The following is a 24,974-nucleotide window of genomic DNA, read 5'->3' as shown; positions in this document are numbered from 1 at the left end:
TTTTTATCTGGCCACACGATCAAGACGTGACATTTTATTCTGCCCTTCTGCAGTCTGTGCTCCAACCTGAAACCCTGTAAAATCTCTTTCAAATAGAACAGAAGAAAGTCTGTTCACAGTTCATCTTTACCAGTTTAGCTCGTTCTTTTAGAGCCATTATGCTGCTTTTTTTAAACAGCATACACAAAGTGTAGAAAGTGGGCAGTGAGGAGTTTCCCTGCCATAAACGTCTGTAATCAGACTCCGTGGATTTCACCGATTACGGGTTATTTTTAGAACGTAACTCTGTACTGGTGAAAAGGTAACACTCATTCAAACACCACATGAACGCAGCATTTCTCTAAGTTTTACACAAGGTAAATCAAGCCGTTGGTGCAATTAGCTCTAAATTGAGAACAAAAGTCTTAACCTAAAAACTGTAAAATGCTCTGTTTTAAAATTTTCAATCCAAATGTTTTCATCCAGATTGCATGTTATTTCTTTCTCACTACACACATCTGCGCCTGGTCCGGCCCTTCTATCCTATTTTAGAACCCTATGTGGCCCGCCAGTCAAAATAATTGCCCACCCCTGAATTAGACTGATGTATAAGTTTTTCACTTTTCTTGAATATCGGTGATTCTTATTGGTAGGTAAATAATTATAAAGTTAACATTTTTTGTCACATAACTGCCTAAATTTCTTTTACTGTGTTGTAGATCTTCCACTGGTTTGGCAATGTGACTGTAAGGAGGATGTGGGTGTAATTGTGCTAAATCTCAATCGCCTGCAATCATTTCCTGCTATTAACGTTGTTTGTATATTGTTCTGATGTGTGATTGGGCCAACTGGTAGAAGGACAGTGACAAATCACCACCTACATAAAAGGAGTCAGTCAGAAGGCTAAGAGCCTTCAAAGATTATTTCAAGTTCAGTAGACATCCCAGTTGTAGTTCCCATAAAGTCAGAATTAGTAAATAAAAAGAAAATGAGGACAAAATCCAAAAAAACATAAATGTTACACAAATAGGAACCATTTTCTATCTGTAACACATTTGTTATTTGGTTCATAGTCTTAATAGTCAACACGTGGAGAAGCGAGAGATTAGACCATCCAATGGAAAGACAACCACAAAACCAACAGCAACATACAGTAGATGCCCCCTAGCAGCCAAAGAAAAGACAAAAGTCTAAATAAAAATGTTTTTTCTACTGAAAGAGATTTTATTTCCTGGTGTTCCCTCCCCTTGAAAAACAAATTATGACTTTGATGGAGACCCTATTCCTTAAGGGCTCTAACCTCCTGTGAAGCTGTTGGTACATTACACACAGGATAAGCTTGGTAAAGAGGCCAGACGCAATCAAAGCAGGGGATGATTCCTGGGGATTTGCAGACCTTTTATTACCAAACTGTTAAATAAAATCTCTTGTGTGAAAAGAAAGGTGACAATGGAAGGTGTGCACATGTGTTAACACAATGAAAGCTCAAAAGGCAGTGATGCTGTAAAGATGTATGAGCACGTACAATGTCAGGCTACAGGCAGAGAGACCTTTCTGGGACAGAGAAGGCTTGTGATAGACTTAACTTTAATCCACTGCTAGCCTCTGTGGTATTAAACCTCATTTGACAGAGATGAGACACGGATCCTTTCTTCCTGTGGCCATGGAAAATCAGCCAGATAGACTTCAACCTGCTATCAAGGATCAGTGAATAGCCCACCTGTGTCCCCCAGGCAACCAGAGTGACATCACTTCCTTCCTGTAAGATCTCAGCCTCTGAGAGTGGGATGGTGTAGGACTCTACTGGAACCTGTTCAACTGAGGGAACACACACACACACACATTAAAAATACATTAAGTGCAAGCTCACATTCAGAATAAATGACAGTCTTTGCTGAATGTCCTTTTACCATGTACCCCTGTGGTTTTAAATCTCGACTATGCAGCTGCTTTTACATCTAATTATTAGACCGGATGACAAACTATTGAAATAACAGATCTTTAAAGTTCCCGGTAATGTGTTTTCCAGAGTTTGTCCTCTTCTTAGAGGCTGTTTACTTTCACCAGAACATGCTAATTCAAGATCTAATACACTGAACAGAAATGTAAGTGCAACACTTTTGTTTTAGCGCCCATTTGTCATGAGGTGAACTCAAAGATCTGAAACATTTTCTATAAACACAAAATAATCATTTCTCTCAAATATTGTTGATAAATCTGTGTAAATCTGTGATGGTGAGCACTTCTCCTTTGCTGAGATAATCCATCCCCCCTCACAGGTGTGCCACATCAAGATGCTGGTTAGACAGCATGATTGCGAGTGAGGGGGGATGGATTGATGCTCAGAAAAAAGTTCGGCTCCTTTCACAAAGATATGAAAGTCCAGATGTGACAGTGAGCAAAACTGGAGGCTATATGGCTGTCTATGGCTATGTCCGAATTCCCACCCTAACCCCTAACTACTAAAAAACTATATAGTGCGGGACTATATAGTGACACTTAATTTTAAAAGCAATTCGGACACCATGCTCACAACTTTTCCTTTTTTTTGTTTTTAACACCGGATTTGACGTCATCGATTTCACCAAGTTAAAATCTAATTGATATGAGCGTTTTGAGACGCTTTTTTATGAGTCCACTGTCTTCTGAAGATAAAGACATTGATGGTTTTTTTAAAAATGCATTTAAATAAAAAAAATGTTGGCAAAAATTGTTCCGACGCAATGCATTGTGGTCTATATTTGCAGGTCTATTGAGCATCGATGCACACCAGCATTTCGCAGAGACAACTGGGAAATTTCTAGGGCACTTGACTATATAGTGCGTAGGGAAGGAATTCGGACAAAACCCATGTTTGTTAGGGCAAGATGGAACCCCATCTCGTGACGCAGAAGTGGCAAAAGAAACTGAATCTTTTCCCCAAGAAAACAAGATATGTTCAAATGTAACTTACATATTCTGAAAAATGTTGTTTATTTTATGTCGTATGTTAACAAAAAATAGAGCTTTTCTTAAATGAAACCGTTTTTAAGCATCACAGCCAATAAATAACTTTTTATTATTATTTTTGAAGAATATAAATGGCAGAATGGCATATGTTCACATGTTCATGTATATGTTTGGGTTTGAAAGAAAATCTGCATCAAAAAGGGCATAAAAAAAACAAATGTAAAACAAAATCCATCTATGGAATTAATGAAAAAAAAGGACACAGGTCGACAGTATGACCAGGTCTTGATGTAGCTCAAGTGTTTCAATAAATGTATTTATAAATCCAAACTATGAACCTATGAGTCTAAACTATTAGCCTATGAAATTCTCTCACTTTTCTGGTAAAATCACATGTAAAGTCTTAGGTACCGGTAGTGTTCCTGAACAGCTGGCCAGCCTCATTGAAAAACATGGCTTCCAAAGGCATACAACCATCATTACAGTAGTATTGGAGAAGAGCTGGTTTCTGCTGCAACTCAAGAACATTTCTTTATTTCCCACTAAACTTCCTAGAGCAGGGTATTGAATTTTTCTACCACATAGCGCAATTTTACCCATCTGTAAGGTCCACAGGGAGACTTTAAATGGTTGAAAATGGAAAACATTTCTCAAAAAAATAACAGACTGGCAGCACAAAGATGCTTACACCTCCTGAAAATCATCATGCCACTCATGTGAGATGGACTGGTTTTTATGACTTGTCTAGGGATCCCTCAGGTCATTTAACACTTCCCCTCCCCTTCCTATTGGTGAAAGAAGCCAGTCAGCTGCACTGTGTAATGTCTGAAGAAGGTGAACCCTCTGAACTTTACCCCCTTAAGAGAAGAATAAGACAGTCAGATTGGAAGTTTTTGGATAGTGAAGGCTGTAAAAACAAAAACAAAGGATGGGTAGGGCAGAAATAATTTTTACAGTAGTTTAGAGATAAGGAGGTACCTAATTTACAATTTCACATGTCAAGGATTTTTCAAAATTACTGAGGCTGATCCAGAAAGTGGGTTCTCCATGAACCAATAGATCAGATGCTATGTTCAAAACTGAGTAAAGCCTGTTTATGTATTTTTACACACAAATAGCTAAGTCACTGGGTTTGAAATATTCACGAAAGCAAAGGACCAAAAATGTTAGACTCAAAAAGCCAAATGTTGCTGCTCACTGCACAGAAAGAGCAATAAAAAAATGATAAATGTTTCTGCATTTAATATTACTGACTAAATAGCAAGTTTCATCTTTAAAAAGCCCTTAGTCAGCTGGTAATCCTTTCCCAGGAAAGCATATTTCAAATTTAGAAAGTGAACTACCCAGCAAACATCTAGAAACCAACGTCTGGGAATTGAGAATTAGAAGATTAGTTTTAAAATTAATTGGACGATTATGGAGCCCCACTGACCGTCTCTAAACAATGCAGAAGAAGATGGAATGGTGTGAACCTGTGATGACCCATCATATCATGATAAGACCAGTAAAGTAATTACATATCAATTAAAATGCCTATGCCACAACATCCATGTATATGACAACCTTTGGCACACAACTTTTTTAAAATTAATTATTAGTTATTTTCATCAGTGTTTTTTCAACCTGGAAGTAAGACGACTCGATCTCTGAGGCTCCAGCTTTCACACCGTGTGGGTGCCACCCATTTCATGACGTCAACCTAGAGTCAGCCCTTAGCAGTGTGTCAGCGTTTCGCCCACAAAAACAAACAACACCCAAACTTTTGCAAAGATGGGTGAGCATATTGTGAGTAAAAGGAAAGCGGTTTAGCCGCTATAACTAAACGGAGAAGGTAGGTGTGTGTGTTAGCCTGGGGGCGGTGCTGGCAGCACAGACTCTTCCTGGAAGGGGCTGTTCTCACTGTTCTCACGTCAGCTCGTGAGAACCCGCTCGTTTTCATGGATTTGCAGGGCCCACCGAAGACATGCTTCATAGGTTAATTGTCCCTAGGTGTGAATGTGAGAGTGCATGGGTGTGTGATTGTGGACTACCCTGCGACAGACTGGCGACCTGTCCTGCCTTCGTGGCCGGGATAGACTCCGGCAGCCCCGTGACCCCGAAAGGGGATAAACGGAAGAAGATGAATGAATGAAAAGAAGGGGGGCACGCTCTTGACCTTGTCATCAGTCATGGTTTACCTACTAGTGCAGGGCTATTTGCTGTTAATAAAACACTGTTGAGCGTAATGGATTGGTATGAAGACCCCTCTTAGGACGGTTTGAGACCCTTGTTTTTAGTGTAGAAGATCATTAGAACTTCACTGCTAATTAGAAACAGTCACAGCATACAGCGTAACAAAAATGATTTGGCAGTCCCAACTCAGCAAGTCGTCCCACACTTGTAAAGATGAGTTATGTCTCTAATGTTTATCGTAAGTAAACCTCAATTGCGAGAGACAGAATATAAAAGAAGAATCCAGGAAATCACATTTTCAAATCACTTACCGTATTTTTACAGTTTAAACTGCAAGCTATCAGCTACAGAGAGGAACATGGGAGCAGCTGCAGAGAATTCAAGCTGAATGAATCTATGGTTCACAAGTAGAGGCAGCTGGAAAACGAACTCTGACAGTCACAAAGACGAAGCTGAGTTTCCGTGAAAAATAGGCGAATCGAGTACCTGATTGGTAATCCATCACTTTACAGAGAAGCTTCTCTGTAAAGACCATTCAACTGAGGGCAGTAATGCTTTCATTTTCACTTGAAACACCGTCATCTTTCCATCCAGGCGAGGATTACAGTGCCGCAGCGACTTCCAGCATTTTACAATGAAAAGCTGTTAATCTTCCGCTTATACTGCAGTGAAAAGATCGCAGATAAACACCTCCAGCCACAATTACCAACATGGACAGGGCGCCGCTGACTTTCAACATCCCGGTGAGTCACACTGGGATGGTAGGATACGCACAACGGGGCAGGAAAAGTCGGCTTTTATGGTTGTGGGAGGCAGCGCAGGGGGAATTACGCCACAGTTTGTGAATGGATTGTAGAAGCTTGGGCTAACGTGTCTGCTTGCACTGCTTTCGAAGTGCCGAAAAGCCGGCATCATTCATGAGGAGCCGCACGGCAACAAGACAGACTCTGACAATGACGAAAGAGAACCTGCTGTGTTTGATAGAAATTTAGCCCAGCTGTTCATTTCAGATCCAGAAGATGAGGACTTTGGTGGATTTTTGGATACAGATTGATGACTGAAAATATAAAAAATAAATCACAACCAACTTTTTTTTTAAACACACACTAGCATGCATGTTTTACCAGTATGTTATAATGTGCCCGCGTCTTAAACCCCGGTGCGCCTTTTGTGTGTGTCAAATACCGCGAAGTTATCCATAACAGAGACCGCGCCCTATAACCCAGTGCGCCCTATGGTGGTGAAAATACGGTATTTGTATACATTAATTGTTGTACATAATAATTGATTTTTCAAATACTAGAGGAATATAGAAGTATATATAGAGGAATATCAAAAAATAGATGATGCGATAAAATAATTGTCCTCATTTGTTATAACAGAACTAAAGGCCAAAGGGCTTACCAGCTGCTCTGTAAAGAATCTTGGGCTCAAAGAAGATGCATGGGTTCTGGTCAGTGATGCATGACAGCAGCAGCCCTTTGGCCTGCATTGGACCACGAGGTATCACAACCTGAGGATCAAATGTCATGTTAAACATGAACACATTTTTATTATATTCATTATATTCATCATACAACAAAAGCTATTTGTTCAACTGACAGAAAACAATCAAACAAAGGGTTTAAACTTAAATTGTAAAATATTGATGAGACATTTAAACTATTTCTTCTTTTTCTTTTTTGTCCGACATGTTGATGTAAAAATGTAAGATTGTTTTGCTTTAAGGTAGTGAAGGTAACACTTTATGGGAGGTGCATCAAGGTTCTGCAGCTGTACGTATGTCAGGACTGATCCTTAGGTGGAGGGGCCAGCGTTGATGTTATGCCAGATTAGTATTTATTAGTCTGACCTTTGGTGAGAAGGCAACCTGTTTGTTACAGTCACGGATGAAACGTACAATTCTCCCTCTTTTGTTCAAGGTCCTCCTGCTTTTAGCTGTGAAATCCCTGATCACAAACTGGATGGGTCAATGCAAATATTCTTCTTAACAGGAAGAAATCATACTTGTGAATTCCAAAGTTAGTTACACATCAGTACATTAGTTTAAATGTTGAAAAAAAAAGTCTTGGTTTGTTAAAAATGGACCTGTTTTAGTGAGACAAATCCATACACAGATTTTTTTCATTTAACAGACTAATGCTACAGAAAGGAACATAGGGGTTCTCTAAGAAAAACTGTCAAATTTAATTCCAACCCGCTTTCACACACTTCTTCATCTTTTCTCCAACAATGTTGTTCTGGACTGTTGAGTTCTCAAAGTTGCTTAACTATAACCATAACAAACTAAAACTTTACTTCTTGTACTTTCAAAATACATTTCTGTGTCTTAGTATTTCCTTAGATCACTACCCCAGCTTTGAACATCACACCTTTGTTTTTAATATCCCTCCAATTTTATGCAACACAGTATACCAACCACCAAAACCGAGCTCTGATTTAATTGAGTTTTCTAGTCCACAAAATTAAATGTGGTGTGCCTCAAGGCTCCTTCCTCGGCCCCTTGCTTTTTAACATTTACATGCTTCCAGTGGAGAATGTCATCAGAAGCCACAACATCAGTTTTCATAGCTATGCTGATGATACCCAGCTGTACACAGCTATGTCTCCTGATGACACAAAACCAATAGAAGCATTTTTTAACTGTATTTTAGATGTGAAATTATGAATGGCAAATAATTTTTTGTAATTGAACCAGGAAAAAACTGTAATTTTAGTCATTGGCTCTGAAGCCAAGAGATACAAAAAGTTTTTCAAGCTAAATAAATTCTGATCAAGTTATTCAGAAACAGGCATCATTTTTGACTCCAAGCTAACTTTTATTCCTCATAATTAAGCAGGTGATCCAAACTGTTTTTATCATCTTAAAAATGTGGCTAGGGTCCCCCCACTTTTCCCTCCTGCTAATATGAAAATGCTGATGCATGCTTCTATCATCAGTTGGATTTATTATTGTAACGCACTGCTTACTAGTCTTCCAAAAAAACAACATTAAGAACCTTCAGCTTCTCCAGAACTCTGTTGTACGAGTTCTCACCAAGACCAGGAGGCGGGTTGAACATCACCCCAATTTTAAGATCCCCGCAGTGGCCCTTCATATGCTTTAGGATTGATTTTAAGATAATTTTAATGGTTTTTAAATGTATTAATGACCTTGCGCTTTCTTATCTCTTAGACCTTTAGTGAAATATGAACCCTTGTAGACCCTGATAGCCTCTGGCACTGGTCTTCTAACCATTCCAACTGTAAAAACCAAAACTTATGAAGAGGCATCTTTTCAGCACTATGGCCCTTGTTTATGGAACAGTCTGCCAGAGGACCTGACAGCCGCAGTAGTTGCTTTTAAGAAAAGGCTCAAGACCCATCTTTTTAACCTGGCTTTCATTGTTATAATAATTGTATTTATTTTGTATTTTGTTAAGTCTTGCGATTTCTGCAATGGATTATTAATAACTCAATTTTAGCATTCCTTATTTTTTCTGTTTTATTTTTTCATTATTTATTGTTTTTATCACTGTATTAAGGTTTTCTGAACATTCTAATGATCATTTTCTATTTCCAGTGCTTCCTCAGTTGGGTCCTCCCCCACTGGGTCAGCTACTGTTCAGCCGATGCGGCTCTGGGAGGGAACCTGCATCACTGCTCTGCTGTGGTGAGGCGGGTCCCCGTCTGTGAAGCTGCACTTGATGTTGTCTTTAACTTTATGTGGACTGACCTTGATACCAGGGCAGTGGGCAAAAAAGGCCTCAGGGCTTTGAGAGTGGTAAAGAGAGCCATGGCCAACACAACCCCATGGAGCCCGAATGGTAAGGTTCCCACAGTCAAACAAGTTGCCTGAGCGGTAGCGATATTTGGCCGCCTCGTTGACAATCTGGAAAAAATATGGAAAAGAATTCGGGCAAAATGACAGCAGATAAATACTAATGTTTCGTAAAGGTTACTTTAACATTTGTATGAACATTTAGCCTGGGTCAATTTATCAAACTGACAAAATTAGTCCTCTGCAGTGTCACAACAAGAGAAAAGTCTTCATGGTAGAACACGTTATGTGGGACAAATGAGAAAAACTACAAGTGAAGTCTACAAAGACACTCATCATGACCTTATTTATTTTTCTTTTATATTTTTGTAACACATATAACCTTGCCATAGTATATTCTTTATATGACATGTTTAACATTGCAGTAGAACAAACACTATTACTGTAATGTAATAAAACCTTTGTAAACAAATAGAATATATCTAAATGTCAAAGCAAGTTAACCTTGTAAATATCAAAATGAAATATTAGTTTAAAAAAAAGAAAGCCTTTTGCCCTGAGGTGTCTTTCACTTATGCTTACACTCTTTTAGACAATTGTCCAAATCTCTTTCTTTGTGAAAGTCAGAGAAACTATTAATTCAGGATTTCTGTCTCTCTAAAGGTCAGTTTAAGATGCATCTGTTTAAGCATGGCCACACATGGGGACATTCAAGGCCCAACAACAGATTGATTTTACCGTGCCTCCAAAGCAAATCAAAAAGCTCAGAGAAAATAACACTAATGAAACATCTTAGGGTTCACATTGCCTTGACAGACGGAAGGGGCCGTACATTTGTCATGTGGAGGGCAAGTACCACCAGTGATGGAAGTGTCAACATGTATGCAAAGCAAAACACAAACCAACATCATGTCACAATCGTCAGTGTCACGACTGGAGAGGGCTTCTTTTGTTAGGTACAAAGTACAACATTAAACATTAAAGGTCATGTTTCCATGAAGGTGACTTAAAGCCCATAAAACCTGGTTACACATCAGTGTGTAAAATTACTGACAAATTATTGTATAGTCTTAAAAATAACACAAAGTCCAAAAGTTTCTATAAAAAAATAGCATTCACGATGAGTTCCGTATATGCAAAATAGATTCCTACCAACATAAAACTATGTTTTCTAGAAAAAGATATTCACAGAGTCACCAATACAAAGCATTTGTGTTTTGACATTAGAATTGCCGTCCATACTGACTAACACAAACCCTCATGAGGAAATTCACTTTTAATTATGAAAAAATCTGACAATATGCAGTTAGAAAACCATCAGGGAATGGCAAATACAATGCTACTAGTTTCTTTTAAACAGATGGCTTATCAATAACACGAGAATTGTCAAAGCTAGCCATGGTCCCACCAAACACCAGAACACATTGTGTGCAGATAGGAAGAGCCTTCTATGGACTTATACTAGAAGCAACTACGAAAAAATGAGAGCCCCTCTCAATTTGATGTTTTTTCCTATATTTTTAAATCAAAGGGTACACACTTTTCCAGCCAGTGCTCCTTCTGACTCAACCAAATGGTGACTTTAACTGGTGTCTTGCTGATTAAAAGTATAGTGCGTTTCCCTCCTCAACCACGATCCATTGAGATGCAAAGAGTTTGAATATTGCCACTTATATTTAAATGTTCATAAATGGACTGTATTCAAAGCAACATTTACTAGTTAAAAGCTATAAAAGAGATTGTTGAATGAAAGACTAAATGTTGTTTAAACGTTCTGTAGATGATCTACTGTAATATCACTTTCTGGCTCCTAAGACTAATGAAATACTGAAATATTGCCTCATCTTTAAACTTCATTTATTGTCACAGCTGTGTGAGTTTTTTGTTTTTTTTTCAGATGACTTGATCTGATTAGGCTTGGTGTGATGAAGAAATTCATAGAGAGGTTCTGACAAAGATTTTGTTTGAGCCTTTTTTTTTATTTATTTTTTTGCTGGAAACATCTACAAGTCAGTTATCTGATGTTCCCATCCAAAACATTAACTAAAAAATGATGTTCATCAGAATATGATACCTTTTTAAGTATTAAGCAAACTAGAAACATGCATGCTGGGAGAAATGAGTTTTGATCCAAAAAGCAGTGGACATGTTCTCATCCAAAACTCGTCCTCCGTAGAGAAGCACTTGTACCAATGCCAGTAAATGTCATTTACCTAAACTCCTTTAAAAAAATGAAGGGTTTACGACTGAGCAATGGCATATGCTTTACCTGGTCAAATGCTGGGAAGATGTAGTCTGCAAATTGGATCTCAGCGATGGCAGTGGCCCCTGCAACCGCCGCACCAATGCCAAATCCCACAATCCCCTGCTCACAAAGGGGAGTGTTGAAGACTCTGTCCTTACCTGGAAACAAAAGCAGAATAAGAGGTGACCACTTTGCAAGAAAGAAGAGACCCTTCATGGATCTTACAAACATCAATGGTTAAGGTGTGGTGAAATAATAGAATCTCAAATTAAGGTTTACTGCATTGTTGTGTTGCCTTACACGATAAGTTCACAAATTCTCCGCCACTCCAGTCAACCAATCAAGTGATTCTCACACATGCACACAATCCCCCTTAAGTAAAAACAGTAGACATCTTTTTTCCATTCTCCACCCTATAATTTTAGAAAAAACCGCAAGAGGGGAGCACTAAATTTAGGATGCAAATGTTATTTTTGCTCTCATCTTTGTGAATTTGCCACTTCAGTCTTCCTCTGCTTTGCTGGGAAGTTTAATTCTGAGGAGTCAAATTGTGCCCTCAAGTGCCCTCTCTGTTCACAAAGTTCAGTTCTGAACCACAGCGCCGCAAACCTTTGGAAGAATGAACCATTAATCAAGAGATGAAAATTTAGTGCCTGGTTGCTCAGGCTTGAAATGAAACCCAACTATGTACTTACTTGCAAAGTTATAGCAAATAAAATGGGTGCTTCTGTGTTTCAAAGGATTCAGAGGGTAGTCCAGTTGATCTCTAAAAAGATGACATTTGTGGCAAAACAAAGATGCCCTTTGTGAAAATGTGCGTGGTCTTTTTTGAGCCTCTACATTTGGCAGTCTGAAAACGGCAGCGCTTTAAGTCAAAAAAGCTAAACGCTGGAGCGAGAAGGAGATCTGGGTGAGCACGCCGTCAATGTGTGCTGTTGTTCTCAGGAAAACATTATCCAGGAGGGTCCAGCGGCAAGCCGCTGCTGAATGGAGCACCAGATCACCCAGGTGAATGCATTCATCTCGTAAAAGCCATTCATATGGTGTCCGCCCTGCATTAACCTCTGTTCTGTGTAATGGCTGCAGATGGCAGATGTGTGCATCACCCTTTTCTGTAGTGAGAGGGATAAAAACAGCTTTGTGCTCGTCACTGTACACAAGGATGAGATGGAAAATAATGATCCCTCTCCAAAGGTCAGCTCTTCTGACGTCAATGAAAGCAAAAGGAAAAGCCAGCTACTGTCGGACGGATTCGAGACTTCTCGTCATTAAAACGGCTTATAGAGTAAAGGGAAAATGAACTCCAAACAAGCTAATGACATCCAATTTTCTATCTGTGATAAACATTTATGTTGTTTTAATTGTGTTTACCTTGTCTCGCTGGTTTGTTTTTGAAGGACTGTATTTGGCTAAAATTCAAGAGAGCTATAGACTATTGGTTATTTCTGTTACCAAAGAGATTTTTGTTATTACCGAACATTAAACTTGACTTCAATTTACCGTGTAACCTTGTGCAGTGTGAGGATTTTACAAGGAAGCCTATTAATTTCTTCTTCAGCCCTTAAATGTGGAAATCATGTAAATTTTATTATAATATCATTATAATATTGGGGCTTAATTTCTGAATAATTTTTTAACAGACAGCCGTACAGCAGGCAAACCCCTGGCAATCTCCCTAGCAGGTATTGAAAATCTATATCCATCAGGAGTCGAGAGGAGAGCAAAAAAGATTATTGCTGTCAAGGAACACCCACGCACTTCCTCTTTCCCCATTCTGTCATCTAGTTGCAGACATTGCCCCCACCCCGAGAGCAGCACAGAACCGGAAACAGTTTTATTTAATTCCCAGGCTGTTAAAATTTTGAAAACCACAAAACTATCCAACCAAGTAATTAGCCATCGCAGACCGACCTGTTGTTCTTCAGCTAATTATCTAAGCATGTTTTTCTGGAACGCTTTTTATTCTGGAAATGCAGCAAACCAAAATCTCTGCGGGGACAAATAACGTTTCTTCTTCCATTTTCCATTTCAGTGGGGACACTCGAACGCTGAGCAACTGAGTCAGGTGCTTAGTTGACCTTGTTTATTGTACCTTGTTTTGTATTCAAACTCAGTGTTTCAGCTTCAGTTACACCCAACTGTGAAGCAAAAATCCTAAAACTTTTCAAAAATTATGCAATTTTGCACCCCAAACCTAGCTTACAGTTGTCAGCAGGAAATTATTATAGTTGTTTAAGGGCCGACGATTTGACAAAAACTTGTTAAAAAGACAAAAGAAAAGAGGGCAAATATATATTGTCCATCATTTTAGTGGCAATTATAAACTTAATGAAAAATGTTCTTAAAAGTTAACACAGCACAGTTGTCACAGACATAAAATATAGCCAGGAAGCTAGAAACAAATTTTAAAACCAGGCTCTTGGCATGTTATTTTTTGGTTGCAAAGTTGGGTCAATTAACGTTAAGTTCACAACTTAAGTTCAACAACATACGTTCAAGCAACCCCTTTCAATGAAAGGCCTGCGTAAAAAGCGCATTTCATTTGGCTTTCATATGTAGCTATGCAAGTGTTTATGGCCATTTTCCGACTCTACGTACAAAACCCATGGCCATTGAACATGAGTTTAAAGTTAAACCAGGTCAAACTTTGACCAACTGGGACTTGGTTAGACATATGGATAGTGTCCCTTTTAATTTGTGGAAGTGCCAACCGTTTAAAATTTGATCATGACGGAGACATTAACAATTGCAGTTTGTGCCTGGCTGGAGTTATATGACACCAAGTCTTTCATATATCAGAACAGAGCTGTGTGTGAAAGAAAAAGCCTGGAGCGACATTTCGCACCAAGCTTTATCCAAGGTGCTGGACATGCGCAGTGGCAAAGGAAAAAGAAGAAGAAGCACTCCCTGCTTGTTCAGAGTGAACAGCATGAGATAAAGAACCCAGGTTTAGCAATTTCTTAAATGCACGTAGCTCAACAAGTCTGTTTTACTTACACACTTACTTACTTTTTTCTGTTTTTTAATGTTTGAGCAAGGCTCATGAAAGACTGAAAGTAACCCCAGAACGTATGCTCTTAAGCAAAAAATATACCTAGTAGGCAACTATTTAAAAGCAGTCTTTTGAGCACACTTAATTTACGATTGTATTTAGTTTACAACATACTTTTTATTTAATCAGAACAAGAAATTGTTCTTGAGACTCTTTTCCACAGGTTTTTTCTACATGGTTGCTTAAGAAACTTAAAGCTCTTGATTGCATCAGGTTAGGGTTGAAGAAGTTGTTGCAGCTCAAATATGATTATTACTACAATATATTTGCTGTGGGAGGCTTCTAATTATTTGTTCAGTTCAATCCAGGTGATCAACACTATTAAATCTTGGGACGAGATTTTGAAAAAGATCGAAAAAATAGAATTCACCAGAAACATTTCTTTTACAAGCCTTTTTATTTAGAAAAAAAACCCCACAGATGGTAACATTAAGACGAACATTACCAGATTTCCCCTAATGGCAGAAGACCCAACTGTGTGTATGATATTTGATTCTGGGTTGAGGTTCCCACCCACACTGAAGATATTGCCACAGAACTGTAAACTCAGTACAGACAAATTAACGTATGAGACTATGTGGAGAAAGAGTTAACCAAGCCCTCCACATTTTTCTTAATCTGTTCTCACGCCCTAAAATGTGGATCAACCATCAGTCCGACATGAACACTATAGCTCTGTTAGCGGTTGACAAAGACATGCAAGACAAACAAGAAATGTCAAAGCATGATGTCCACTCATGAATAAGATCTTGGCTTGGTGGAAATCCGCTGTGTATCACTGACTACAACAGTCATCTCCTGTGTTATAAGTAGCATCTGTAGTTCTACCATTGACAGCTTCTGCACAGTCTATTGATGTATACAGAGGTAAACAGAGACTTCCGATAGCGTCCTTGATTGTGTCAACATTTATGCTTGTATATTGTTCTTTGTATCCGCTTGTGATGGCACGGGGAAACACTGAACCGCAGTTCTCTGGCTAGACCTTCGAAAGATTTAGCTAGAAGTACATGTGATATTCAGACACTAATGTCAGCAGGCAAACAACGGCTTAACTTGTCTTTTTCTGCGAATCAAGAGTAACCAACAACAACACAACCAGGAAGTGACATGTAACAAAAACTTTGGGTATTGCAAAAATCCAAAAGATAAGGAAATTAGCCAGATCCAGTAGACACAACAAGAAATGTAACTCTACTGACAGAAAGCTTCATAGTTGTCCAATGTCCGCGCTGAGACAACAGTTTCGTTTCTTCAGAGGTGCTCTTCCAGATGCAGGTCGCACCAGGGTAGTTATTCAATCTATAGACTTCAAAACTTTTAGTATGAAAAACACTCAGTGTTGATTGCACCAAACAGTGCGTGTCCACAGTACATGTACAATATATACTTCTCTAACTTTGGTCATTTTTGACCACCACTGCATGTTTAAATCTATTTTTCCAAAAACGTCAAAAGGACTCCATGAAAATATGCTACAAAAATTAGGCTGGGTTTCCCTTGGAAAATTCATTCACAGGGTCCCTTAGACAATGACACATCAAATCCATGAATGGATTTTCACATTTTCAGGCACAAAGCTTATTTTCTGTTTGTCCTAAATGTAAAATGCATTTTCTTCTAGCAGGTTTCACCTTTGTTAAGTTTAAATCACTTATGTACAACATTCTTTGAAAGGCAAACACAATTTTTACAAAAATTTTACAAAAACATATTCAAATGGTGTAAAAACATTATTGACCTGTAAAATTGTGAATTCTATAGTGTAAAGATTACAGTATAGGTACCAAAAAAGTAGGACGTATACACATGCTACCATCCTATAGGCTACCTGTAGGTCTTGATTTAAAGTGTCTGCAAAAATGCATTATCTCTTCAGAATACTAAACTAGAGCACATGCATATTAGTCTTTTCAATTGTACATTTAATGCCATGTTTCTTAGCAACAACTCAAGTGATCCAAAAGGAGACTATGCAGGATTCATAGGAACCGTTTGTATCAATAGGTGAACTCTCACAAGACCAACAATAAATGTGCCTTAAAAAATGGAATATGGATGTACTGCAACCTTGCAGTCTGATTTTGATTACATTAGATTATTTTTTTAAACATTTTTTGGTTGGATATCGTACTTTTGGATTGAGTAACTAGATTTTTGGATCACCAAACAGCTATTAGCTTCTTCGTTTGACAACAGGAGATGCTCTGATTCGACCACTTTTTATGTGGAGAAAACTACTTCTTTGCCAGTTCTAATAACAGCCCTTGTGTCTGCACTTAAATGAACTTATTTGCTTAGTATACTAAAAAAAAACACAACATAAAAACATAATAGGCACAAGTTCTGCAGATCACCTAAGTAGAGGCTCAGGCGGTTGAGCAGGTCGTCCAAAGATCAAAGGTGACCAATGGTCAACCAATGATGGTCCGTGATTTGATCCTCGCTCCCCCCAGTCAACTGTCGTTGTGTCCTTAGGCAAGACATTTCCCCCTCCCTGCCTCCAGTGTGGCTCCACTGGTGTGTGAATGTGTATGAATGTCCCGGTGATGGTCAGAGGGGCCATGGGCACGAACTGGCAGCCACGCCTCTGTCAGTCTGCCCCAGGGCAGCTGAGACTACAACAGTATTTACCATCACCAAGTATGAATGAATGATGGACACATTGTTAGCGCTTTGAGCGTCTGGAAAAGCGCAGATAAATCCAATCCATCATTATTTCTACACATTGTCAGTTTTGAGCTTTTTGGTCATCTCTAAATAGGATCACAGTTATAGGAAAATAGCAGTATTTGCTGGAGAATAAAGAGAATGTCTGTGTGTAAGCTACGTTTTCTGAACATTGTGTGAAAAAAGTGGAATGAGATCACCTGTCAGTCTCTTAAAACGTTGTGAGCAAACCAAATGTGCAGCCAATGAGGGGAGAGCGCTCTTGACAGCAAGCACTTTTGGATTGTCAGCGCATGCTGTTGAAGATATGAAGGCTGGTGTGTACTGCTTGTTATCTGCATTAAAGGCCTGGCATGTTTCACAGCTATCAGTGTCGTGTTCCTATCTTGTTGACATATGCTGTGTACATGTCAACAACATTTATCAGTATGTTTCTGACAACGAACAATGGATATGAAAGTTTAGATAAAAAGTTAAAACAATGTCAGACCACAGCAGGTACAAGCAAAACATTTAAAAAATCAGTCAGGATGCTCATATCAACTACATGTGTTGTCTTGTAGCTACAACACACACCGGGCATAAGCAAACGGATCCTTGTGGTCCTCTGGGTGAACAGTGAGCTGAAATAGGATGAGCGCTTGCAGGTAAAAAGATTTGCAATGTTATGCTGACATCTAGTGTCCAAATGGTGTCATAAGAGACACTGATTTTTTTTTTTAAAACCTACTTCTTGCAGCATTTTTCTCATGATGGAGGATATACATTAAAAGAATTTAAGATTAAAACTGCAATTCTGAGCATTTCTTTATTTGAATGATGTTGGATCAGGAGCTGATAAAAAGCTGTGGTAATCCGCCAGCAAAAAGCTCAGGTTTTTTGAAACAGCGATGAGCGGGTCAAAGTCTCTCTTCTCTGCTCCATTTTTATGCATCCATTTACAGAAAAATACATCCATTAATGCAGGCTGGGCAAAATGCGGCCCACGGGCTGGTTCCGGCCCACCTCCATGTTTGGTCCGGCCCACTGAACAATATCAGAGACCCATGTTATTTATTTTTATCTGGCCACACGATCAAGTAGTGACATTTTATTCTGCCCTTCTGCAGTCTGTGCTCCAACCTGAAAACCTCTAAAAACAGAACAGAAGACAGTCTTCCCTTTCTACGTTGCAGTTCATCTTTCCCGGTTTAGCTCGTTCTTTTAGAGCGATTATGCTGCTTTTTTTTAAACGGCACACCCTGTTCTGTGTCCTGATTGGCTGGAGACCCTGTCAATCAATCTACTCCGTGCCGTGTCTCCTGTAAAGTAACGTGGAGCTCCTCAGATCAGAAATCTGTAATCGATCAGATCTTTGTTTTCATTCTAAGATCCTGGACCTCATTTCTATGAAGGTTTGAGAATTTAAACAAGAGATGAGTGTGAAAATGTTCATGTCTGTCGGAGAAAAGTGTAGAAAGTGGGCAGTGAGGAGTTTTACTGCCATAAACGTCTGTAATCAGACGCTGTGGATTTCACAGATCACGGTTATTGGCGTATACTTGTATAGCGCCTTTAGCGCCTTTCTTCCTACAAAGAACGTAACTCCTGCAATAAACGGTGGAACTCTGTACTGCTGAAAAGGTAACACAGAAAAGTGCTTAGCTGCAGCCAAAGACGTAGAAATGTGTTTTTTTTTCATTATTACTGGATGAGAAACAGACGTGCAGGACACAGCTGCTCAGTTTGAACGGGAAAATGACGGGAGAGGATCCACTATTTATTGTTTTTTATCAATGTATCAGAAAAATTTTTGCTGACTTTTTGTCTTTGAAAATCAGTTATTTGGTCATTTTTTTATTTCATAAATAGTTTTATTTATTTTATTAAAAGGATCATGAATTAATAAAACCTTATCATAAGGCTTTACAATAAAAGAAAGATCAAAGAAGTTTAAAGAAAAAGAGTTATTGTGGCCTCACAAGAAAAGGTTTGGCGACCTGCTCCATCATCCATGTGGTGTTTGAAGATTTGTTGTTTTTCCTTCTTCCTATTGTTCAAACTCCACATGAACGCAGCATTTTCCTAAGTTTTACATGAGGTAAATCAAGCCGTTGGTGCAATTGGCTCTAAATTGAGAACAAAAGTTTTTCCCTAAAAACTCTAAAATGCTCTGTTTTAAAATAGAACTCTCTATCCAAATGTTTTCATCCAGATTCCATGGTATTTCTTTCTCATCCACACATCTGCTCCTGGTCCGGCCCTTCTATCCAATTTTAGAACCCCATGTGGCCCGTGAGTCAAAATAATTGCCCCCCCCCGCATTAATATCTTCATTTTCCTCGTCAGAACTGCCATCTGGCTCAAAACCGTACGCGACGCTTTTTTAGGGGTTGTTTTTTGTAAATGTTAGCTTGGGGTTGTGAGGGGCTGTAAGCTAGCTGAAAAGAGTGCAAACGAAGGAATGATGGGATATCAGTGTCGGGCTACTTCTGCGCCAACAGTTCCGCCCACAACTCAGAGGCAAATTTCTGATGAACTACGGCTGCTCTTCAGAAAATAGGTTTGAAAAAATGACACAGACTTTTGGCTAAAAGCGGCATAATCCTAATTAAAAGAACACTTACAATAGATACAAATATACGGTAGCTGTACATTTAGTCAGGCAGACGGCATCTTTACCGTATTTGTCTCTCAGGCCAACAGTGCATCGGAAGACTCCGCCAAAGGCAACATCTTCACCAAAGATAACTGCAAAACAAACACACAAACCCAAGTCAGCCACTCTGAGAGTTATTGAAGACACAAAAGGAGGGAAAAGTCATAAGAATAGGCAACTTGTGCTTCCTCGACATAGGCAAACACCTCTCAGCTTCAAATAGAAACAAATTAAACACTAATTTCGGCATTTTTATGCTTTAAAATTCCCTATTCCATTTCAGTTATTGGTTACAGCATTTCAGCAAAACATCTTTATCTTTATCTCCTCAGAAAACATATTGGATGAATGTCTGTAAGGATTTCAGGTCCTTTTGATGAGATATTTGGATGTTTAGCAAAATTTAGGCTTCTTTTTCTTTTTCTGATCCTATTTTTAAGATTTTTATGGATATTTCAAAATCCTTATAACACCTTTTCCTACCATTAACCCTAAAACACTTTGGCTATAAAAGGTTCCACCATCACTTTGGCCTGGTCATTTTTACCTGATATAAACAAAAAGTCCTCGTCATAAATAGTAGTTTAAAACATGATAGATTCGAGTGGTTTTCTATTATTTTTAACTGTGGTATGTGTAACAAGATGAAAAAGAAAAACATAGGCAGTTCCTAAAGACATGCTCAAAAATTACTGCAAAATTAGGAATTTGTGGGGGGAAAATTCCTAAAAAATGACAAAAATCATACAAGAATGGGACAACTGCGATAAAAACTGAAGAAAAGCTTCTGACAGGTGTTTTAATGCTTCAAGTATTTACAAAATATCAGACAACAGTAATGATTTTCAATCCAGAATGATAGACATTATTGTTCTGTTTTAATTCTTCAGGATATTCAATGTCTTACATAATACCATGTGTGCATCGCTTTTATCTGCAATAAGTCAGACTTTATTCACAAAAACTCAGCACTGTTTAGTTGTAAAACAGAAAACACAAACAATAAACTCCCTTTTCCTGTTTATTATGTCAAAGCATACTACATATTGGGTACACAGGCTCCTGACTACTGTTACTGTAGTGCTCCAACAATCCATCAAGCACTGCGGCTTTGTAGTTTATCAAAATCCTACTAAAGCATTTTGATAGATTTTTGAGAGCTGTGTACCACAGAAAATCCTTGAAGTACAACCAGGATTCATACATAAGACACATCGGATTATAAAGCGAACGGTCAATTTTGGAAAATATTAATTGTGAACTAAGGTCCAAAAAATTTATGGTAAATTATTTTATCTCTGAGTTAATTTATGTGAATTTAATAAATGCCCATTTTTGTAAATTCCAACTAAACTGAGTGGCTTTAGCTTGATAAACTGTACTGAACTGATGGCATCCATATACAGCAGAACCCTGACTCCTTTACCTTGTAATAGTCCATTTGCTGTCTCTTCGCCTTACCTGCAGTGGGATCACTGGAGAGGGTGTTGTCCAAGGCACTTGTAATCGACTGGAACAAGTTCATCTTCTGAGTTTCACCTAGCAATGCAAACAAGAGTCAACTCAAAGAAGTGTCAAAATGAATCTTGGAACAGATGATGATCGCCAACGTCATAGAACTCAATATAGAACTAGAAGGAGCTGCATTTCCAGAAAAAAAAGCAGGGTTGAATGCTATGTTGATGAATGAAAATGAAACTTAAAGGGTAATAATTGGCAAAAAAAAAAAAAGTGAAAACAGCACAATAACAAAAACGATATTTTTGTGAAATATATTGGGTCATTGCTTTAAAGCATTTAACCCATTATTTTCCTGTTTCTCATTATTTGTTTATAATCTTCCACCATTTTTCTTTGCGCTTCACTCTTACAATATTTCTGCTATTTAAACCATTCTACTATTAAAATGTTCAGCTCTTTCAGCTTTTTCCAGTTTTGACCTTTGGTCCTTCAAATCCTTGTCTTTTCAAGATATTTCAGGATTTCTGCCTCCATTTAAATCAATGGGGAATCCTTGGTGCAGAAGCTCGTTGGTTCGGTACCCGGCGCTGGCATTTTTCACAAAAATATATTTCTTGTTATTGTGCTGCTTTCACTTTATTCATGGTCAACTTTGATCATTTCTTTATTTAATTATCCCCCCCATTATTACCCTTTAAGTTTCATTTTCATTCAGCAATATAGCATTCAACCCTGCTTTTTCTTCTGGAAATGCAGCTCCTTCTAGTTTCTTATATAATGCTCACAGTAAACTTCTATATGTGAGTCGTGTGACCAGGAAAACAAAACAAAGAGTTTGAATCAGAAGAACAAAACACTGATGTTCTGATCAGAAAAACACAAAAGTTTGCAGAGTACAAACTGTCGATGAAGAGGAATATGGGAGGAAGAGAGGAAGGACTTGAATCATTCCTTAGGAGGGAATTCAGCCAATCACAATTCAGAAACTGTACAGAGTCCTTAGGAAGTGCTGGGTTCTGGATATTTTTGATTTAATAATGACAGGAACCTGTCAGAAATTTGAATATTTGGCCCACGGGCCGGACTTTGGACATGCCTATAGTAAGTGATTGATGAAAACAACTCATTTAAACAGTTTAATAGGAGTTTGTCCTTTTTGTTTAAAGTCATTAGACTTGTTTCTATGCAGAGGATGTGTTGTAATTTTTCTGTTATTAATTAAAAGGTATTTTTGTAAATATAAACTAAACCTTCACTTGTTGCTCTGAGCCTGTGCTTGGCTGATTTGTTAGTGATTAATAATATTAAATCATGTCCATACATTGCACGTTAATTTATATATTTAATTAAATGTATCATACAATGATATTTAAATCCTCAAAATTAGAGATTTTGTTTCGACAATAAAAGTCGAAAGACTGTGTCTTGGGTTTAAGCAGAATGATCAAGAATATTGATAAAACTTTAGGTTTTTCTCGTCAGAAATAGTTGCATTTCCACTTTATCATTGATAATATAATTTAATCGCTTCTTTGCAGTTTTTGTGAAGTCTGTAAAAAGACGTTTCATCATTGTAAACTCTGTTGCCGTTGTTAGGTGATGCTAGCTGACGGCGCTAGCCGGCGGTTGGTTGGTAAGGGGAGGAGCCACTCACTCACCATACTGCGTCGGGACGGGGTCAGGCTGGTAGGTAAAGTGGGCTGCATGTCTCCGTTGTGTTTTAGAACGAGAGCTGCAGCTCGGAGAAAGTTTGAGCAAAGCTGCTCCTAAGGAGCCACTAGTCCCGGTACCGACGGAGAGTCTCGAGTTTGCACCTCGGATGAAGAATCGTACGGCAGCCGCCATCACTGTTGATGTCAGTGACCAGGAAGGACAAGCGAGAGAAGTGACAAAGATCCTGTGTTGTTGGAAAGATGGCACCACTCGGTACAGAAAACATGGAACACTCTAATTTGAAAAATATGGACAAAATAGATAGCACACTTTGTTTAATGACACATTGTCCTAACTGTGGTTATTACGATTAGAGTTTTAAAAATGCAACAACATTGTAATAATAATATAGTAGCTATATCCTAAATAAATGTTATACACAGTGCAGCAAAAAAGAAAAAAAAAATAACCCAAAAAGCAATGGCCAATGCGAGATTTTAAAATGGTCTAAATTTCTTGGTCAACACGTTTTTTAAAGCAGACTAACTAGAGGTAAAATAATTACATTAATAAATGTTTTATTGTAATGTGTGGGAGCAGAGTGAGCGCTCTTTCTTAAATTGAAGCGCACCGTGTTGAAGCGACGATGCCTGTGATTGGTTAAAAGAGAGGGCGGTGTAAGCGGTGGATGGAAGTCTGTTTATTTTCATAAACAAAATGCACTTGAAGAAATACGGTGTCCTTTCAGTGTTACACTGTATTTTTAAAACTAACGAAGAACTTTGCAGTACAGGAAAAGCTCGTTAGAATCCAATAACATGAGTCTCATTTTCCAAATGATTTCTTTATTTTCTGCCCGAAAAGACTCACTTCTCTAAAGGAAAAAACGAACGAACAAACAAATAAAGATTGGACCATAGACTTGTTTTTACCGTCTATGGATAAAACTGATGCCACTCAAATGACAAAAAATGTACTGAATTTCAGCCAGAATAAAATTAAAATAAAAGATAAAATTGATCCAAAAACACTTGGGAAAAAATTTGCTTTGGAAGGTTTTTCCCCCACTATTTTAGTTACAGTGCTTCAATATTTTTCTGTTATTGTATTTCATAATTTTTCTCATGATGAACATATTTAAAGAAAATTAAAATGCATTTGAGTATTTCTTTATTCAAATAGAAAAAAAATGCGGTTTGAAAAAGCTTGTAGCTGTGACAATAAAGCTCCAAACAGCAAGCTTCCTGCTCCGCTCCATTCTGATGCATCCCCTTGTAGATCCACGGACGTCTTTGTTTTCCTCTGGAATCTGGATCAAAGCTGTATTGCTGAATACCTCCAATACTACTCACCGTTTTTGTTGCACCCATAGTCTTGTGTTGGGGGTGTGAGGGGCTGTAAGCCTTCAGGAGAGTGTAAACATGATGTCAAATGGGGGGGGCTTACTCCATGCCAACAGTCAGGCCAATTCAGAGGTGAATTTCTGGTGAACTCCTGCCGCTCTGCAGAAACTACTTTCCAGAGAATGATAGTTTTTTTTTTACATTTTTATTATTTTGGCTAAAAAGACCATAATCATAACTAAAAGATCACCGGGAACGCTTTAAAAATAGATCTAAAGATGAACGAAGTGGGACTTTAATGAAATACAATCATTTCCCCTTTCTGTGTTAAAGCCGTTTCTTTTTGGATGTTTTGCAGCATGGAATGACTTGGAATGCTGGCTTAGTTAACAGCCTGTTTTTGTGTGTGGGGCCAATGTAATTGTAATTTTTTTTAGTATAGTTTTGGGCTTGGACTGCACATCCTGATACAAAAAAACTCAAAGGTATCCCTTCTTTTCTATTTTGTGTGTTTTTAAACTGCCAGTTAGACTGGTTGCAACAGTTCCAAAACTTAGAATATGACTTTTACTGTGTTGTTTTGGGTACCAGTTTTACCGGGCCTTATTTTGAAAAAAACAAAACAAAAACATGTTAATTCTACATTGAAATAAGAGATTATACTGCTGTTTCTAACATGCACATCCTTTTATTTTCATGATAATGCATTTCATGGAATATGACTGAATTATGCTGTGAATGAGTTCAAATGTAATGTCAAATTTACATCAACATTTTTTCAGGTATTTATGAAAAAGTTACCCCCCCCCCCCCAAATTTTACTTTTGGCCTTGTATTATCCTTAGATATTACAAACACATTTCACCCTATGGGCAAATCTGACCCCAGGGATATTTGCCTGTAGAAAATGATTTACATAAAATTGTTAACCACGTTTTTGTGTTAGGTACATTGTTCACTTGTTAAATACATAAATAGCTCCCTAATAATGAAACCTATCAGGGAGTTGACCTGTTCTCTAGCGCCACCATCAGGCCAGACTTTTAGTTTTA

General features: G+C 38.2%; 1 protein-coding gene across 2 annotated transcripts in view; it reads right to left on the bottom strand.

Moving 5' to 3' along the window:
- The window catches only part of bckdhb (branched chain keto acid dehydrogenase E1 subunit beta), an 80,838-nt gene extending 57,270 nt beyond the window's left edge, over positions 1-23,568 (bottom strand). For both annotated transcript variants that reach the window (XM_023963898.1, XM_004086627.3), the window contains exons 1-7: positions 22,585-23,568; positions 20,927-21,004; positions 19,489-19,557; positions 11,130-11,263; positions 8,816-8,971; positions 6,505-6,613; positions 1,700-1,797 (exon numbers count right to left, since the gene is read on the bottom strand). In XM_023963898.1, the coding sequence (XP_023819666.1) occupies positions 1,700-1,797; positions 6,505-6,613; positions 8,816-8,971; positions 11,130-11,263; positions 19,489-19,557; positions 20,927-21,004; positions 22,585-22,771 (831 nt within the window). In that variant the 5' untranslated portion in view covers positions 22,772-23,568. The remainder of the gene's footprint in view (positions 1-1,699; positions 1,798-6,504; positions 6,614-8,815; positions 8,972-11,129; positions 11,264-19,488; positions 19,558-20,926; positions 21,005-22,584) is intronic.
- Between the last annotated feature and the right edge of the window lie 1,406 nt (positions 23,569-24,974).

The sequence above is a fragment of the Oryzias latipes genome, chromosome 16 (genome assembly GCF_002234675.1).
Source record: "Oryzias latipes chromosome 16, ASM223467v1".
In the NCBI taxonomy this organism is placed as follows: Eukaryota; Metazoa; Chordata; class Actinopteri; order Beloniformes; family Adrianichthyidae; genus Oryzias; species Oryzias latipes.
Note: the sequence above shows the minus strand (reverse complement) of the source record. Positions and strands in the feature narration are given on the sequence as shown.